General features: G+C 38.0%; 1 protein-coding gene across 4 annotated transcripts in view; it reads left to right on the forward strand.

The window, feature by feature from the left end:
* Positions 1 to 203: 203 nt before the first annotated feature.
* The window catches only part of Pde1a (phosphodiesterase 1A, calmodulin-dependent), a 296,642-nt gene continuing 277,077 nt past the window's right edge, over positions 204 to 19,768 (forward strand). For 2 of the 4 annotated variants that reach the window (XM_013512476.1, XM_013512480.1), the window contains exon 1: positions 604 to 714. In XM_013512476.1, coding sequence (XP_013367930.1) covers positions 614 to 714 — 101 coding nt within the window. In that variant the 5' untranslated portion in view covers positions 604 to 613. Of the gene's footprint in view, positions 377 to 522; positions 715 to 19,768 lie in introns of those variants that run through there. The other 2 variants (XM_005373347.2, XM_013512485.1) reach the window with 2 other exon arrangements.

Genomic DNA, 19,768 nt, shown 5'->3' on the forward strand with positions numbered 1-19,768 from the left:
ATCTGTTGCATTTATTGTTCAAGCATAATATGTATTTTAGGTTTTGTTTCCAGATCAGTTAAGAGACAGAAAGCCTTGGCATTTAAACGGGCAGTTTTTTTTTTCTCAGGGTGGTGCTGCTGGTACTGGTTCCCGTCATCTATCCTCTTATTACATCCTTCCCTCCTTCCCTTCCGCTGGCAGAGAGGAATTCAGCCTCTTCTGGAGCGCTAAAGTCATTCAAGTTGCTCCGGTGCATAACAGAGCTGGGAAACTAGGGAATCTGCTGTGCTTCAGGGCACGGAGCAGGCACAGATGAGCTGCTCGCGGGAGAGCGGGAGCCCTTGGTCGGTCAGTAGTACAGTAGCAGCTCACGTGTGCGGATTGCTCCCGTGAGGTCAGACATCTGTTTATACTGCTGTCTGCTTGAGGAGGGGTGCGGGGGTGCCGAGCGGAGACGCCTGTCAAAGTCAGTAGCAATTCTGGCAGAAGCTCCCCTCAGCTCTGCACCTCCGCACTGTTTTGATAGATAAGAGACGCTACTGTGTAACTACCCGAGGTTGGAAGCGGACTGAGGAATGCTTATTGCAGCTGCTGTAACTGACTGTAACTGTATCTCCCTAGGAGCCGCACCATGGGGTCCACTGCTCCAGAAATCGAAGAACTGGAAAACACCACTTATAAGTTTCTCATAGGAGAGCAGACTGAAAAAATGTGGCAGCGCCTGAAAGGAATGTGAGTAAGCTCCTTGCTTGGTTTGGTGTTATTCCCCTCATCCCCAGCACCCAAAGATTTGACCATAAACCTGTCTAACTGTGGGCACTATCTGCTTTTGTGAACTGATGTTTCCTTTAGGAAGATTTTTCTCTTGAAGCTAAAATGTGTCCATCTCACCTAACAACTTGTTGAAAGCTGGAGAGTTTTTTGCACCTGCAGGTTTTGTGTACAGTAAGATGACTCCCGGAGAAGTGCTTTCTGTATTTCATCGCATGTCTCTTGTATGCTTTCTGTATGTGCTGTTTAGATACGTACTTTAGATATTCAGAGCGGTACCTAGGAAAGCTACCTGCGGGTTCCAACCAAAATAAAATTTCCCTTAGGTGAGTTGAGGGACAGACAAGACTGGTACTCCTTTCACCGTAAGTAGGTTTTGGAAACCAAGGACAGGACTAATGTGATAATACATATTTTCCTCCATTGCACAGATTCATTGTTTTAAATAATTTTTTCTATAAGAAAAAATATTTATGTGCTAAAAATATTAACAGCCACCAAACTCAGTAGAGTTTTGATTTTAAATTCAGTCAGCCCACCTTTTCTGAGAATATAGAATACCCAGTGTTAAGATGGGTCAAGAGTTCTCTATTCAAGTCAAGCATAAAATGTAATTACCTGGGCCAAACTTTAATTGCACAACTATACCTCATTATTTATGTCTTTTCAGTTTTTCTCTTTACCTGTGTATGCTAATTCCTGTTTAGTGTTTTGGCATGCACTATGTTTATATGCTTGATTTTAATTGTGAAATGATTTAAAAATCAGATATAACATTTGGAGAAAAATGTTGAACATGGATATTTACAGACTGCTGAAATTTCTTAGCTTATTTGCAGATCTCAAAGGAAAATACAGTATTTGCTTTGCTATAGTAAAATGGATGATATAACATACCGTCTGAAATATTTTTCTTGGATTTACCTCTTTGGTGTTATATTTACATACTGTTTTATAAAATACAGTATCTGAGTAAATTTGATGTCACTCTTTTGATATCTACTTTTTGCAGAAAGAAATCATATATCAAATTTTGGAGATAAAAATGTTTAATTTCCTGTTTGAATACATACATTCTGTTTGAATGTTTTTATGTACTTAAAACAATGCTCTCTATATTTTCTTATTACTTGAAATAATACATGGCATTATAGTGCACTGGTATAAGATGTACTAATAAAACAAATCCTTAGTAAGAAATAACTTTTAAAAAAGAAGCCATCTTTACAGCATTTGAATGAATGAGGGAAATCTGCTTCTAAGATCCACTGAAGAATTAGAAGTTACAACATTTTGGTGTGGTGATTCTCTAGTGAAAAAAGTAATCCTATCCAAGCAGGTAGTAGCTCAAGAATTAATTAGCATAGATGTAAATTAAACATTGGTAGTCATCAGATGATTTGTGTTCTAACCTAATGAGTGTATGCCTATCTGCACTGGAAAAGCTATAACTCAGATCACAAACTAGGACAGGATATTTGTTTGTTTAATTAGTATTTGTTCTGCTTTCCATAATTAATGAATATATGAAGATTTATTAATGTGGATGTAGGTATCTGCTTTTAAGAAATGTGAAAAGTGCTTTTTGTGTTTATTTAACATGTTAGGGTAAAGTTATCTGACTTTCACTTTATCAACTGATTTAACATTAATGTGTCATTTTCTTTCAAAAGAGAGTGATAAAGTCATGCAATAGGAGAGCTTCATAAATTTATACTAGGGTACATCACTATAACCATAAACTAAATTAATTTTGAGCTATGTCTACCAAAGACCACTCAATGATTATTGAACAGTTTTATTTTAGAATCATTATTATTGAACTGATAAACTGACTGATTGCTTTTGTATTAAAGAAGGAAAAATGTACATTTTGATACTACCACTTTAAGTTGTACTTTGACTTAACATATTTTCAGTACTATAGGCTTAGGCTTGTCAAAGCAAGAAGCTCTAAAGCTAAAATCTGCATGACTAATGACAACTGAATTGTTTAATTATGGTCTCTTGTGTAGTCTGCATTCAAAGCAGGGATATGAGGGACTCCCTATTCATTGCTAAAAATTCATTGCCTATTTAAAATGCAATATTGATTCAAACAAATTTTAGTGCATCCAAATCACTAGTACCAGAATTGTGCTTTTAAATATTGACAATTAAAATCATGTAACAGGGCTGGGGATGTAGCTCAGAGGCACAGTGCCTGCCTGGTGAGTGTGAGGTTGTGCGTTCAATCCCTGCTGCTAAAAAAAAAGAAATCCTGTAACAAAAGCTATCAAACAATTGTACAATAACTTTCTCGTTGTTGGTACAGTAGCTTTGGTGGCCTTTGATATTGTTTAGAAAGTGATTTTTAAAAATATTTTACTATATTTACTTCAATAAATACATTGACTTATTTCAGCAGCATATTTTGTTTTTAATTGGGCTTACAATATGCACATTTGAGATAAAATAAAAATATAAGTGAAAATAAAATAATGCTTATTCAATTATACCTGCAACATGTAAAATATGAAGCCGGACAGGTAGATATTTTGAGAAAATCTTTTAGAGGGATTGTTGTATTACATAACATTTTACACACTTATTTGAGTCCATAGAAGTACATTTTAAATTTTGTGACACATATGGCAATATTGATAAAATAAATTAAATATCAGTTCTTTCCTACCATTTAGTCGATCTCTTTCACTTAACACCTAAATCTCTTTCATATAACATTTGTTACACCATATAAAATTGATGGGCCAAGAATCTCTCATTCCTCTTAGTAATAAAAGCGAACTAGTTTCCTAGTTCCATTCTCATACAGACTTACATGAGTTAGTCTATTAATTTTCTTTTTATAATTACAACTCTTTTCTCTGCTCTCTTCAATGCTTCTGCTACCACGATTTGTCAACCAGTGTGACAACTTAGATTCTGCACCCTGACTCATCATCTATGATGGTGGAAATATCATCAAATAACTATGACATCAAGCTCTTCATGAAATATGTTTTAAAAAGTCATGCACTTGGCCACCACTTATGAGTTGATCAGGGCTTCAAAAATATTCCCTATTTCATATGCCATCTTAACATCAGATAACATTTCTTATTCAGAAGTTTCTTGTGATTCTGGAATTGAGCTTGCTTCCCACATAGTAAAGAAACTTATGTGTCATTAGGTTTTGCAAAGGTGGGTATTATATTTCTTCTTATGCAGTGAGTTCATTAGAAGATTTTATGTCCTTTCATTTGTGTATACTTTTCCCCCAATTTTAGAAATAATGCTTTTTTGTGTTATTGGTACTATTGCTTTTTTCTTCTCTGAATATTCAAAGGCTCCACAAGTGTGGATTTTGACAATATGAACCTTATTTAATAAAAATTCAGTAAAATTAATTCCAGTCAATTTCACTGTTGTAAGAATTCAGTCTAAGAGGTAACAGCAGCGTTTCGAGAAAACTTGATCAGGTTGAAATTTCAGCAAAAAATCACTTGATTTTGTAGGAAGAACTAAATCCAAGTTTTATCTTACCTAGTTGTTCAGTGAAAGAGAAGAAAGTTTGAACTGCTTGAAACCATAAACCATCTATAAAAAATGTAATATTTCTCATTCTGTAGCACCTGCCAGGCCCTGAGGTTTTATAAATGAAGCTTGAAACCTGTCAGAATTTTAGTTTGAAACTAACTTAATGTCTGATCATTAACTTTACTTGTGCAGATGTATCCCTTCCTGTCTTTTCTATCTTGACAAATGTCAGATATTGAGATCTAAAATTTTGAATGCAACAGTTAAAGGACATCAAATTAAGCTTCCGTTTTTACTTCTTTTTTAAAAAAGTCTATTCTCTCTCTGGTGGTAAACATAATCACCAGTAGTGAGGGGGAAAACGTGGAGAAGCGAAAGTGAAGGGGGAACAGTCTTAGAACTCTTTAATTCCAATCAGCTGTTATTGTTAAAAAGTGTAGTGCATTGTACAGCTCTCACACGAAGTGGCCCAGGCTCTCATTGCCAAAAAGAGCAGAACGACAAGTTTTGAATAAAAACTGGCAAAATACGAACATGACAGGAAGTATTAGCCCATCTTCCCAAACTGGAACCAGACTTTAGGATGAAGCAACTTTCTAGATAAGAAGCAAACTTGGTCCTTTTAAATCTCCAGCTTCAAACTCTTCAAAGCCTGTGACTGCCCTCACCTCTAGGTTGAACATCCTGCGCAGAGATCAGGCTTTGGTGTTTCTTCTCAGGCCTTCATCTCGTTGCTCTTGCCCAAACGGATCCCCAAGGTGCTGCTTACTACCCATCTGCCTTTGCTTATTTTAAGGACTCCTCTTTCTCCTCTCAGCCACAGTTGTTCCTTCTCCCATGAGGCTTTTGGAGTCTTTTGCGCAACTTCTTGTGGCTTTTGGTTATTTCTGCATTTAGTGGGCAGCAGGGTCCAAGCAAGCTAAATGTCCTACAGAGCAGAGCACAGGACATTTCTTTATCAGAGAGAGTTGCCCCACTTAAATGCTGATATGACCCTTATTAAGATTCACCTGCAAGGAAAACTCCTATCTCCCGCTCTATTCTAGGTTAGTCTCCTCCACCTGGGCCATGAAGTAACCTAAACTTTATTTATTGTACAAAACCTACCTTTTCTGGAACATAGCTTCTGAGTGTAAGAGCCAGGTTCACCTTGTATTTGTGCTTGAATCCTAGGACCTAGCACAGTAGTTGGCACATGGGAGATAGTTATAAATATTTTTAAAGCAATCAAGCAACCCAAAATGCAAATAAGTACAATTCGGAGTATTGTACTGATTGTAACCAGAAAATTAGAGGATAAGCCAGAGTGCCAAGACAGGGCCTAACACAACTGGGAAGGTTGGAGTTAGACTCACAGCTGGAGTAGGGGTGAAGAGTGTAACGTTTGCTTACCACCCACTCGTGGTCAGAACTATGAAGATATACAATATTTGGTATTCATGTTTGCACCTACCAATGATCTCAAAATGTAACTATCCTAGTGTAGTTTCATAGGTAGTATCTGGTGGAACTTGGATTTGAACATACATCTAAAGCTCTTATTCATCTTACTTTTAGGAAAAAAGAGTTGAGATTCTCAGAACAGTTGCTTAAATATATTACTAGAAAGGGATCCAGGTGCTTATAAAGCTTAGTCCCTGGGCTGTGTGGTAGAAGACTGGCTGTCCCAGAACTGACCATGTGCTAATCTCCAAACTTGAGGATATGTTATCTTGTTTGGAAAAGGAGAATTAAGGCAGCAGATGGAGGTCAAGTTTCTAACCAGCCCGCTGCAAAATAGGGAGAGTACTGTATCTGAATTACCCAGGTAATCCCCGTGTAACCATAGAGCAGAAGACAGGGGCCAGAGTGGCGCATTGTGGGAAGGACTTGACTCATCTTCGCCAGTACTGAAGATGGAGAAAATAAACCATGACCCAAGAACATAGGCAACTTCTAGGAAAGGCAAGGAAGCAGGTTTTCCCCTCCATGGCTTCAGAAACAATGTAGCCTGCTAACATCTTGATTTTAGCTGTTGAAATTTTTCAGCAGGTTTTTGACCAACAGAACTGACAATAATTTGTGGATTTTTTTCCAAGCTACTAAGTTTGTGGTAAATTCATTATAGCAACAATAAGAAACTAAAACCTTCCTCCTTTACCAGAATAACATAGTGTTTGATCAGTATAACCATTCGTACCCTCACCTGTAGCACATACACATAACTATGCAGTCTCTAAGTGTAGAGACCAACCTAGGTCACTCTATGGCACACTGGAATTAGATAGTCTTTCTTCTTAGTCATTGAACAAGTTTCTGTACCCGCATCTAACCCTGGCTTACATGCCCGAAGCATCATTTCCTCACCATGCTCTGACACTGAGGGAAAATACAGCATTCGTTTCAAATTTTAAAGGGTATTATGTTATGTTTTCTTGGAAATTACTGACACATCTCACTCACTGTTCTCACATTATTGAGTTTGTGATTATTTTGATGGATTAACAGGAAAATCAGTTTAAAAATATATCATTTAATCACAAAACTAATTTGGTTTGAATATAATCAACCCTTCAAAATGTTAGGAGTGTAAATTTAGAGGTAATATAGATCTCAGTGCTTAGACAACATTACATTATTATGGTTTATATAATGAACATTATTGAGATGGATTACTCAGGGATTAAGAAATTGAACATTGAAGCCAATCAGATATTCTCTAATACCATGTGCCCTTTAGCTTAGCAACTATGGAAAAACTATAAACTTCTCTACAGTGTACTTTACTTATCTGTAAAAGTAAATTATTTCATTCATCATTCATTTACTCATTCAGTAAATATCTGCAGGTTGTGCAATGAGGCAGAACTATGCTAGACATAGGAACTTAGTTTCTAGTAGAAAAAAACAAACAACAACAGGTGATATATAAACAGAAAGAATGGAGGAAGAAGTGATTTAAGAAACACACACAGTGACGTGATCACATTCCTTGGGAAGTGTTTTGCATAGTCAGTGCTGACTTTGCTTACGTGACTTCTGGGGAAACATGGACAGAATTTTAGATATTTTTGTGAGGGGAGGTGCTATAAATACTACATCTATTCTTTGCTCAGGATTGGGATTAAGAGAGGCATAGGTTTGGAAGTCCACTAGTTAGAGATCAAAATATAATTTTACTGCAAATAGAATATGCACTTGAAGACATAGCTTTGGTAGCCAGCTATAAAAGACAGACTCCCCTGAATTCAGCTAACCTTCTAACAGTGCAGACCTTCTCTGTAAGGGACAAAATTCCCTCTCCTAAACTTTCCTCATGGCTTAGAGCTGATAAAACTACACTTTCTATAAGCACTAATCTCTTCCTTACCTCCTGAGAAGGAAAGTTTGCAGCCTCTGGCCCAATCCTCTCTGCACACTTCACCCACCAAATGACGCGCTCCTCCTTCGTGAAGGAAGATGCAGCAAAGAGCCCCGGAGGCTTCTCCGGTGGACAGCTCTTCCACGTGGAAGAAAGCTTTAGGATCTGGAAATCCATATATTGCTCAAATCAAGATATGAAAAATTATATAGGTGTGTGCCAGAAATATAACACAGTACCTGGCACATGGTAACTTTTCAGAACATTGTAATTATTACTATGTCCATAACTTTATCCATTCTTGGGAATAGCCCAACCCTCTGCTTACCAGCGATATGACCTTCTCTAAGCTGATTGAACTTTCAGTGCCTCAGTGTTGACATCTGTATAATAATAGAAATAGTGATAGCATTAGTAATCTCACAGATGTTGAAGGTATTGAATAAATAATGATTATAAATTACTTAGAATGGTGTCTAGAATTTAATAAATTCTAGTTTTTATCACCATCATTACTAATCTTCATGCAGAATCAGAATTCTGTATCTTCTGTGATGCTTTTCTCATCAGAATTAATAGAGTAAAGCTGCCAGCACGAGAAGTTTTACTGTTTGCTCAGTGGGGATGTGCTCAGGAGAGTTCCCAGGTTTCTTGTCATGAGCTGTTGAACCTGAGGATTGATGTTACCTCAGGGCTGGAGTTGGGCTACCTAAATGGAAAGAACTTAGGGGAATGGCTGGCCTTGAGTGTTTCATGAGTAGAACTGTCCTGAGGGCCTGCTCCACCTTCTTTCGGTACCCTTGGAGCTCAATTTACGTACATTGCCTTGTATGAGTGAAGGCTAGACTGGCTTCCTGGGTCATCTGGCTTGAAAGTCATTCTTTAAGTCTTTTCTTATCCCAATCTGGACCAATTTTCAATGGAATTACTTCTAAGTAATCGGTCATGTGCCATATTTGTTCTTTTGCTGATCCGTTTTAGAAAATGACACATTATCATTATGTTTTTAGATTTTATTCTTTACCATATTTCAATCAGCTAGTCAAGTATCAAGATTTGAGCAAATCTGATTATTACCCAGTAGAGGACTGTGCTATAGGCCTTTTGAAAATGAAGGAAGCCATTCATGAACATCATTAAAGGATAACAGTATGAAAGCCTCATGAGAATCACATTTCCCACCTACCTGGTCTGAGCAAGTAGTAGGCGTGAGCAGCTAGAGTAAAGGAGGGGCTTAAAAATACTAATAAGTCTAAAAATAAAATATCTTTTTTATTCTTAAGATTATAATTTCCTGAAACTGTTTATAAATACATTCTATTTTATATTTAAAAATATGTGAAAATGTAGATTTTTACTAAATAGGTTCCCCAATTGCTGAAGCATTGTTGGCAGACAAAATTTCGCTCTTTATAACCACTCAAATAAGTTTACAGTGGGTTATGAAAAAAAGTAGAATCTCTAAGCACCAGAGTCTTCAGGAGAAGAAAACAGAGGTGAATCTTAATTAAGCTTTTAATTAAACTCTGGTGATCAAGGGATTCTTATGCAACAAGTCCTAGACGATTTAGAAGAAAACTAAGCCTACTAGAAAGCAGTATCTGATTCTGGCTGATTCTGGACTTTCTAAGGATTGGTTCCTAATTATATTTGAAACAAGTTAAAGAAGAATTGTACAACTTGGGCGTCAATCACATTTCTGATTACCTTAAATTGTTTAAGGTCTATTGAATCATAGTTGTAATTATGTCTTATTTTTTGTGCCTATACTTTCTAAAAGATTGTTCTTTTCATTTATATGTCTCATAACAATTGTCTCCAGTTTTCTGGATGAGAATACTGAGCCTTTAAGACATTCAGTGAGTTGGCCAGTGTTTCACAATTAGTAGGAGAAGGGCCAGGTTTTAGGCTCACACTTAATTTGACACTATCTTGGGTAATTCCACTTAGCTCCCAAGACTCACTGTACAACCTGACATTTCAGAGTATTTTTGGTCTTTGCACACTCTTGCCATCTGTTTACCTATTCTGCATAGTCAAAGCTGAGTACCAAAGGGTGTTATCACTTGGCATATGCTTTAGATGTCAGAAACACCCAGTTCTGTCTCTTTCCCTCTCCATGACATGCACTATCCTCACTTCTTTATTTTCCTAAACACTGGGCCTTGCTTGTACAGGAAAAAGAATTTGACTTTTCCTAAATCCCTTACTCCCTCCAAGTTTGTACCTTTGCAAAACCACTCTCATTTATTTGGCCTTTGGTACCCCAAGCCGTGGAGAAGAAAACTGTGTGCAGCAGTAATGTCCAAATGTGCCACTGTGAACATTTTGTTTGCCAATAAAATAAACTCAGGACTTCTAGTGATTAAAACTAGATATAATACTTGCTAAAGCTACCTCTTCTGTTCTTGTTATAAGAGGTTTTAAGCATAGATGAGTGTTCTTTTCTGCAGTAAAGTGATCAGTTTTTCCCCTTTTGTTAATTTCAGAAAAATCAACCTGGTGGAGTTTATTCTATTTTGCTTCCTAAACAGAACACAAACCATACATTTTCTTAGTCTGCATTTGGAGAGGGTTGTATATGAATTAGAGGGCTTGTTTTTAACTTTCAGGACTTGAGAACTGTCCAGTGCTTCTCACTGGTTCCAGTATGAACAAGCGTCTTTCTGTGTGGGCCTCGTGATACTTTATTCTCCTGCACATCCCTGCTTTAGCATACCGAATTTTCTAGCAAGTCTTTCATTTTCCAGAAAGTTTTCCATGTTGTTGTCTACCACAAGCCCTAGTTTATTTGTGGCTTCCTGCATCCCTGCCTGTGGATGCTCCCTTGCATACTGGCTCTTGGGTGTGCAGCTGGCTTTGGTCCATCAGACTTAGCAGGTGTGATGGCCGCCAAGGCTGGGGAGGGCCTGTACTTTGGGCTCATCCCCCAGGCTGCTCTTTGGAATCCTCCCAGCAGTGCTTGAAGAAGCCCTGCCCACATGGACAGAAACCCTTCCAGCTAAGGCTCCTCTAGAGCAACCAACCAGCCAAGCACCAGAGTGTGAGTGAGGTCAGCCCAGACTGCTTCACAACTGTGAGAAAATAATACATACTTATTCATTTTTGGTCACTACCCTGTGGAGTAGTTTATTAGATACAAACCCATAATGTATTCTTAACTTCTAATTTTTTCCATGTAATTCTCTGGTTTCAACAGTTTATCACTCTCTTTCCTTCTCTCTCATCACCTATCAATTACTTCTTTGACCTAACCAACAATTAGTAAATATTTTTTATTGTGAAGATAAAAACTGAGAGTCCTTCTTTTTAGAAAGCTACCCCCATAAAATTTTCTTCTGGGTTATTTTTACCAGCAACAATAAAATAATATATATCCACTTATGATATTTCCTCCCAGACCTGCTTTCTCAGTGGTCTGTGTACTGAAATTGTATTACTCTTAGATTTTGCTGAACAAATATAACTTCCCATAGGACTAGAAGCACAGAGTAAGGCCGGAAAGCTGCACTGTTGCAAAAAAGAAGATAGGTCTTACCCTGTTACCATAGTAACCCGCACTAAGGAGGCCGGGCTCTCCACACATCCTGTTGTCCTGACATATAGGGATGGGAAGGCCCAGTTTCCGATCTTCTAGGTTTTTTCTTTGCTTTCACAGAGAAAAAGGGCAAAGTAGTGTTGCATTCTATTCCTTTCTACCTATACTTTTCTACTATTATCCAAACCATTACAGTATAAGATTGCCTTTCCAGAGGTAGGGGAGGGCAAGAAAACACCCCCTCAACTTTTGCATTCATGAACTTGGAACATTTGTTAATTTCTCATTGGTCCAGAAGAGTAAATGATAGGGAAAAATGAAAGAGAATAGAAAAGAGTAGAGAGAGTAAATTGTGGTAATGGAAGAAGCAGGACGGGAACAACCACGCTGAGCGTTGACTTTGGATGTGCATCACTGAGCCGCATCAGCCTCGCTTCGCTGATTATTAGAGTTCATCAGGAGGAGTCGCACCTGTGAAAGCGCTGTTTATTTTGCTGCCTTTGTTTTGTGAGCCGGTGATGCATATCCCCTCATCCTAAAACGCTGCTATGTTCTAAACGTTGTTTGTTAACTTAATCCTTAATACAGTACAGTTTGTTTACTCACAGTCTCTCACACAGTACCATATTTTTGCTCTTCATTTCTGTTCACAATGTATTTTTTTGTCCCTCATTGTTTCTTACTATGTAGAATTGCTAAGAAAGCAATCTGATCACATTTTTTCCTTCATCCTCTCTTTGTTCCTCAAGAAACTGATTTGATTATACAAAGAATCCCACTGAACTTTGTTCTTGACATGATGTATTGCTTTGTCTTCATAATTTTTGGTTTATGTATGAGTAGTTTCTGTTCAAAATCAACAATACCATTAATTCTGCTATTATTAAACATCACCAGTTTTCCTGTGAATTAAAGTGAAATCTTAGTTTATGCCTCTCATTTTAAAGAAAGAAGAAGAGTTTTAAGTGTTATACCAAACCAGAAGTCTCCTTTGGTGGAGACAAAAATGTTAGTAAATCTTTTCTAACAGTAAAAAAGATTTATACAATAATATTTTTAATTTAAATTGAATAGAAACAAAGCACGACCTGGTGATAAGGAGGGAGAATGTAATCATATTGAAGCTGATTTTCTAAAAGAGCAGACCAGAAAGTTGAATATTAGGCAGTGTCATTAAAGTCAGAGTGTTACGAATGATTATCTGAAGCTACAGTAGCCGATCTTTCTAGGGAGCCCAACTGCCCTTTCTTTTTTAATGCTATTGTTCATCTAATTTCTCCAGCTTCTATAAATACTTCATCTTTCTGTGACAGTAACAAGACAGAAGACGCAGAATCTTTCTGCACATTATTGTATCCTTAGTGCCTTGCAGAGTCTACAGTATAAAGTAAGAATTTAAAAATGATTCACTAGAACAAAGAACAATAATTGGGCAATATGCTGCTACTTTAAAATTGAATAGTGCAGCCAGGAGAAGTTACAGTAGTTCAGCAGTGAGATTAATTCAGGCTGGGAGATCAAACAAGTTTTATGAAATATCTTTGAACTGCTTCTGGAAAAATATAGAGAATAAAATACCAGAACAACCTGACTAGTAGAGGAACTTGGGGATGGTACTTCATCTCAGCCAAAACAGCCAAAACAAAAGCCAAACCATGTTTTATAAAACTTAGCAGAATTATGAGGGTATAAAAGTAATGTAATCAAAGTATTCACATGCTGTGTCCTGTACACAATACATGTCTCCATCTGTGTTTAGAGGCACAACTATGTGTAAAACATGCATGTGGTTTCCTCCCATTCCTCTGCTAAACATGAGATTGAGGGAAAAGTTGGTCAGAAAACTGTACTGCGTGTAGAATACAAAGGAGATTCAAACGTTGTCTAGTGACTAAAATTCTTGCTCCAATATTGTAATTTCCTAACTTCTGTACTATTCATGTCCTACGAAGACTTCAGTTTCTCTTCCACGATGTACCTGAATAATGAGGATTATGTTGAGAGTATCTTTCCATCATTAGTTCTGCCCTCGTGTGACCCTGCAGGCTGGGGAATTCTTGGTGAGCGCAGACCGCTGTGTATCCTGTGAGAGCTCATTGCCTGCTGAAGTTTCCAAATTGCGATGAATCAGACAGAAGATAACCCGACCGAACTCGGAGGCAGTCATCCTGAATACTCTGGTGCTCACTGCCAGGCCACTTTCGTGTTTATTACTCAGTTGAGGAGGACTCTTCTCCTTGCAAGTTTCCCCTCAAAGAGAAATTTATGGCTATAAAGCAAAGCAATTTTGCATTTTTCCAAAGTGACTGAGCAATTTTAATAATTTTTGATTTTTATTTTTACCAGAAAAATAAACTGAGAAGTATTTGACAAGGCTTGGACTAAAGTCACCATTTTCAAACTGACATTTAATCCTTTCATTCTTTGACTTCGTCCAGTCATATGAATCATAGTTCAGTTATGGATAGATTTTTTTTTTTTTTTTTTTTTTTTTTTTTTTTTTTTTGGTTTTTCTCTGGTACCGGGAACCGAACTCACGACCTTGCGCTTGCCAGGCAGGCGCTTTGCCGCTGAGCTAAATCCCCAGCCCCCATGGATAGATATTTGCAAAGTATATATCAAAAGATGAGTCTCTCTAAAAGATAATTTGTCTATCCAAAAGGAACCATGAGTTAAGGAGGTCAGATACACTTAATGGCTGAGAATGTTCCAAAATGAAAGTCATAAAAAGTAATATTCGGTTTAAAGGATTAAAATATTTCCATCATTATTCCTCAAAATGACTTTATTGTATACATTCGCCTGTTTTCCCCAAAGCAATAATTTTTAAAATTCTTTATCAGAAACTGATAACTAAATAAAAATAAGGTACAGTGCTAAAAGTTATTTCTTGCTTACCTTCATTTTTATATTTCCTTGATATCTATACTAAATTTGTGTATACTTTTTATAATTGAATGATTTGATTGATCCAATAATACTGGAAAAATAAGAAATAACATGGAATCACTTGTGAGCATGTAGGACTTAGAAACATGTTGCCAAGTCATTGCTCAAAAGAGCAAACATTTAAATTCACAATGAAATTAAAGAATTAAAAATAAAAACTCTCCTTGATAAATTCAGATTGTTTTGTTAAGTACATGTCTTAGGAGAACAGAAGTAAACACTAACTTGCACAGCCTGAGTCATGCTATGTTAATCTTAGTCACTATCTTAGAACTATCTTGAGAGTCATTCAGAAAAAGAATGTTGTAGCCTAAGTTCATCCAGACTATACCGGGGCTGGGGATTTAGCTCAGCGGCACAGCGCCTGCCTGGCAAGACCAAGGTCGTGAGTTCAATTCCCGGTACCAGAAGAAAAACAAAAACAAAACAAAATAAAAAATGGATACTGGGCCAGTAGTATAGCTCCATGGCACCGTGCCTGCCTGGCAAGGACGAGGCCCTGAGTTCGATTCCTGATATCCAGACTGTACCAACACTTGTGAAAATGTTGAGGAGCTTGGGAAAGTAGACAACATGGACTACTATTTCATAGGCTATTCATTCAGCTAATAATCATTCACTGGACACATGGAGAGTTCTGACATTACTCTGGGCACCAAGGATGTAATAATACTGTTCAAAATGCCTTCAATGGGTTTATCTCTGACAATGAGGGGAATAATTACTAAAGCAATGTATATTATTTTTAATAAAAATCGGGTAACACAAAAGGGGCTAGTTGAGAAAAGAGTCCTCAGGGAAGAGCTTCCTGTGACAGCCACTTGTGTGGAGGAGCTGTAATGGCGGGAGGAGTGAGCCATGCAAGGCCTGAAGAACTGGCAGCATATGCAGAGGGACAGAGGCACAGACCCAGAGGCTGGGGTATCTGGCATAATTGAGGAAACACGGTAAGATGAGTGGGGATGGAATGTGGGTTAGGGAGAGTGAGAGGTAAGTGTGCTTGGAAAGGTGGAAGTCAGAGTATCTAAGAGACCATGATAAGGAATTAGATCTTTATATGCTGCTTGATAGGAACTCCTTAGAGCAATGGGGGTAGAGGGTCCTACTTAGGTTTTAAGACTTCTATGGTCATTTGGTGGAAAATAACACTAAGAAATAAGGAATGTGAGAAGGACAAGACTGGCAGTAGGAGGATGTATTCGGAAGCCATGGCAGTTGTCCACAAGAAGATTCCGTAGCTTTGGTGACATTAGTGCCTGTTGTAGAGGTAAGACATCCCCCAATAGATAACTGAGGCCATGGATGCTGCTATTGCTTTCTCTATACATATGTATCTATGATAAAGTTTAATTTATAAATCTGGCACAGCAAGACATTAACAACAATGACTAATAATGAAATGGGAGAATTATAATAAAAAATGTTAACATTGCTAGAATCACTACTTCTGAGCTTTAGGGTCATTACCAAGTAAAATAGGCTCACTTTAGCATAAGCGAGCTAAAGTTTTTAGAAATGTAATTAGGTACCTATTTCAAAAATTGCCAAGTATTTCCAATGGGGACTGGGGTAGCATCCTTAGTATATCAGTATATATGTGCAAAAAGTATAGAATTTCATTTAACTATTAGCTAAAATAAACATGATACATATCCTCTCCTTACTTCAGGTCAAGGTTTGCTGCTAAATGAGCCTTAATTTAGGGGTGTCCACTGTACATTCAAGTGGATTTAACAGATAAATAGAGATAGCCAGATAGATGAAGGGTTAGATCTGAAAATTTTGGAATAGTCGGCATGCAGTTGTATTTTAAAGTCAGAGCACTAGATGAGATCTCCAAGGAGTTAAAATTGGTATGAGAGGTGAATCAGAGTATAGACTCAGGTACTGCAATACTCCAGGGGGGAAGAAGAGAAGACAGCAGTGGAGACTGAGTGGTGGTCAGTGTTCCTATAGCTTCCTGTAGTCCACAGGAAAACTGTATTTCTACATTGGCTGGTGGATTTGCACTGTGGAAGTCATTAGCAGTCTTGGAAAAATTCTCTCAGTGAAATGGTGAAGATAAAATTCTCCCCAAGCTAGGTAGAAGAGAGTGCTGAGGATTGAGAAGTAGACAGACTGTACAGTGGTGCCTTAACACATATTCTGTAAAGGCAATCTTAAACATAGGGTGAAAACTAGGGTGGGGAGTTTGCGGGTAGATAGGTTTGTTAAGTGGTGGGAATATTTTCAGAGATTTCTTTTGGGAATATTGATTAGAAGGAGACTGCAGGAAATGAAAACGCACTGGGGAGAGAGAGAGTCAGAAAGAAGGAGGGACAGAGAGACAGAGTCACAGAGAAGGCAGGATATCTGGGGCCATTTGCAAGTTGGTTGATGACAACTGGTGACAGTCTACTTTTCAATTCTCAGTGAAATGAAATAAGAGACAATTTGCTTGAAATGATCAGGGCAAAAGGGCTGGCATCTGAGGAGGGAGAAGGTAAAGACAATCAACTGAGACAAGAGTGTGGCTGAGGAAATGCATCGGAATGGGCAGGCAGTACTGCTCTCTGCCAGCAGTCAGGTCCTGAAGGTGGGATCAGTTTCCCTGTGTCCTGCTTTGGTCTAGCTGCTTCCAGGCAAACTCAAGGCATGTGCTCACCAGGGTTACAAAGCTCACATTTTGCCAGAAAACACAAGTGCAATGGCTGAAGAGAGGGAAGACTGAGTCTAGAGGGCTCTTGAAGGGTGTGAAGACTTCACTGATCATGAGCTGTAAGTGGGGTAAGGAGGGAACGATGGGTGGGCAGAGTGCGGAGGAGGTCGGGGGCTAGAGGTGGGGACGTGGCAATGAGTTGTTGGAACTAAGCACTGGAATCACAGATCTTTTGTTCTTCTCCAAGGCTCATAATTCTACCATCAACACACATCTTGTGTGGACAAGCTTACACAAGAAATAGAATTTGTGAAATGTATATATACAGGCAGCTTCATTTTTTATTCAGTAGACTTCTGAGAGCTCCTTTGCATTTCGTTACTAGGTTTTCTCTTCAAAACAGAAGAGGCTGTTAAAAGCACGGCCATTCCCGCAAGGAAAACAAAGCTGGCAGGTCTAATTTTAGGATGCTTTTCCTTGACAACAGCCTTTTAAATGTCGCCTATACAACAATAAAAAATGGCTCCAGAAATTAATAAGACTGTGTTTGGTCAAGGAAATTAAATTCCCTCTGTGGCCCTGAAAACACCTAAGGCGGCTTTCCTTGTGCTGTTTTATTCCTGAGTGACTGGGTTTTGTTGGTGGTGTCAAGGACGGAAGTGGCCAGTTTTCATATATGGATCAGAGGCAAGATGCACAAATACACAATGCACAAATGGTGTGAAGGGCCGTTGTGAAACAGGGTTTGAGCCACAGGCTGTGGAGATGGTTATTCCATTCCTCTCTTTAACTAGACTCTAGAGAGCTAAATTGTTGTGAGTGCTTATGTGCTGAGAAAGAAATTAATTGTCCCTTTCTCTAAGGATCTTGTCACTACAATAAAGTTTGCCGTGGACACAATCATACACATATGTGCACACACACACTCATAGGAAATAGTGCTATATAATTGTGTACTTTGGTGTAAATGTGACTGCCATTCAAGAACTGTTAAAGCATGTTGATCAGACATAAAGAGAAGTAAGTCATTGACTTTTTTGATTTTTATCAACATGAATGTCATATATAGAATTTAGTGGATCATGACATTGAAGAATTATAAGACTTCCATGTAATTAATGATCACTGTGGGTAGATTTTTGCATTTACTTTTGGTATTTAGTGATTTGAATCTGGTTTTGTACAATAAGGGAATATAGGGATAATTAATTGTATGCCAGATAGCAAATTTAAAAAAATTAATTCTTTGACATTTTTACTTATTTGCATTGAATTATTGCTCTTATTTGAAAGTTGATACCAGCTTACTTACACTCAAATAACTTTTTAAAATTGAAAACAGACACACTTTTACTTTTCATTATGAGCAGAAATAGGAGAGCTGGAAATAGCCTTGATTGGAATCTTTTGGTTTTTAATCGACACGTTATAATTACATGTTTATGGGTTATAGTGTAATAATTCAGTACATGTGTACAATGTGTAATGATCAGATCAGAGTAATTAGCACTTCTCTCTCTTAAATATTCATCTTGTATATGAGCATTAGGAAGCTTCAGAGCCTTCTCCACAGTTCTTTAGAAAACATATAATAAATTATTGCCCACTACAGTCATCATCCCACTGTGCTACAGAACATTAAAGCTTACTTCTCCTGTGTAGCTGTAGGTACCTGCTATCCAACTTCTGTCCTTGTTCCTCCCTTCCGTTCGAGGTGTCCCGTGACCACATTTCTACTGTCTCTTTGCACGGAATCCACTTCCAGTTTCCACGTCTAAGGGAGAACACGTGGTATACGTCTTTCTGTGCCTGGTTTATTCCATTAAACCATGACTTCCACTTGCATCCATGTTGCAGCAAATGGTAGGACCTCCTTCCTTTCTATGAGTGAATGATGTTCCACTGTGCGTACACTCCTCACTTCCTTTATCTGTTCATCTGTTGCTGGCTGCCAACGTTGATGCCTTGGCGTGGCTCTTGTGAACAGTGCTGCATGAACATTGGTGTGCAGTCCTTTGTGATATGTCTGTCAGTTGCTTCCTGGAGCTGAAAGTGGACAGGTGGGACCTTTTCAAGTCGAGCCACTCAGGGTGTCCAAAATACTAGGTGCAATTCTAAGATGGTTTGTGGGAAATACCCATGGAAATACATTTAACTTTATGGTATTAAATTGAATTTTTTTTCAGTCCCTGGAGTTCTTCTTTCTTGCTTTTTTACCCCTTGAAGATTGGACCGAATATTATCTGAGACAGCACAAGTCCTAATTATTTTGCTATCAGACCTGAACTTGAATGCCTCAAACTGTCAGTCATACACTTTGGCTTGGTCTTTAAATAAACACAAATTGGACTTCAGTGGTACTAACTTTTTTTTTGTGTGTGTGTGTGTTTTTGAGACAGGGTCTCACTATGCAGTTCAGGCTGGCCTTGAGCTCACTTTGTAGCCCAGGATGGCCTCAAACTCACAACCATCCTCCTGCCTCAGCCTCCCGAGTGCTGGGATTACAGGCGTGCACCACCATGCCCGGCGTGGTACTAACTTTTTACATTGTACAAAACTTTTGCTTTCAAAAATTAGTTCTCATTTTTATTAAAGTAATAAAATAGTGCCACAAAACAATAAAAATACCTTTGGTGCTACCCAGGTCTGCTTCCTAAGATACCAACTTTCATGTTATATTTTTTCTTCCTGGATTTACAATCACATCTTCAAACAATGATATTGTGTAGCTGTTTTAAATGTGTCAATTTTAAACATTATTTACTAATTTCATATCTAGTAGATGAAACTTTAGCAAACTCAAATCTGCCCACTCTCCTCTTGATTTAGTTTTCTTTTATTACCATTTCAGAGACTCAATGCCTAGGGTGTCTAGCATTATAACTTAATTGGCTTCGGTCTGAGCCAACTGTGAAACATGAATATGTTTCCTGCACAGTTGCTTGTTTTTCCTGGAATTAATAAACATATCATCAAATTGTTAAGCTATTGGCCTCAGTTACTGCATACCTATCACTAATTCTTTCCAAGC

The sequence above is a fragment of the Chinchilla lanigera genome, unplaced genomic scaffold (genome assembly GCF_000276665.1).
Source record: "Chinchilla lanigera isolate Chin_1 unplaced genomic scaffold, ChiLan1.0 scaffold00002, whole genome shotgun sequence".
Lineage (NCBI taxonomy): Eukaryota > Metazoa > Chordata > Mammalia > Rodentia > Chinchillidae > Chinchilla > Chinchilla lanigera.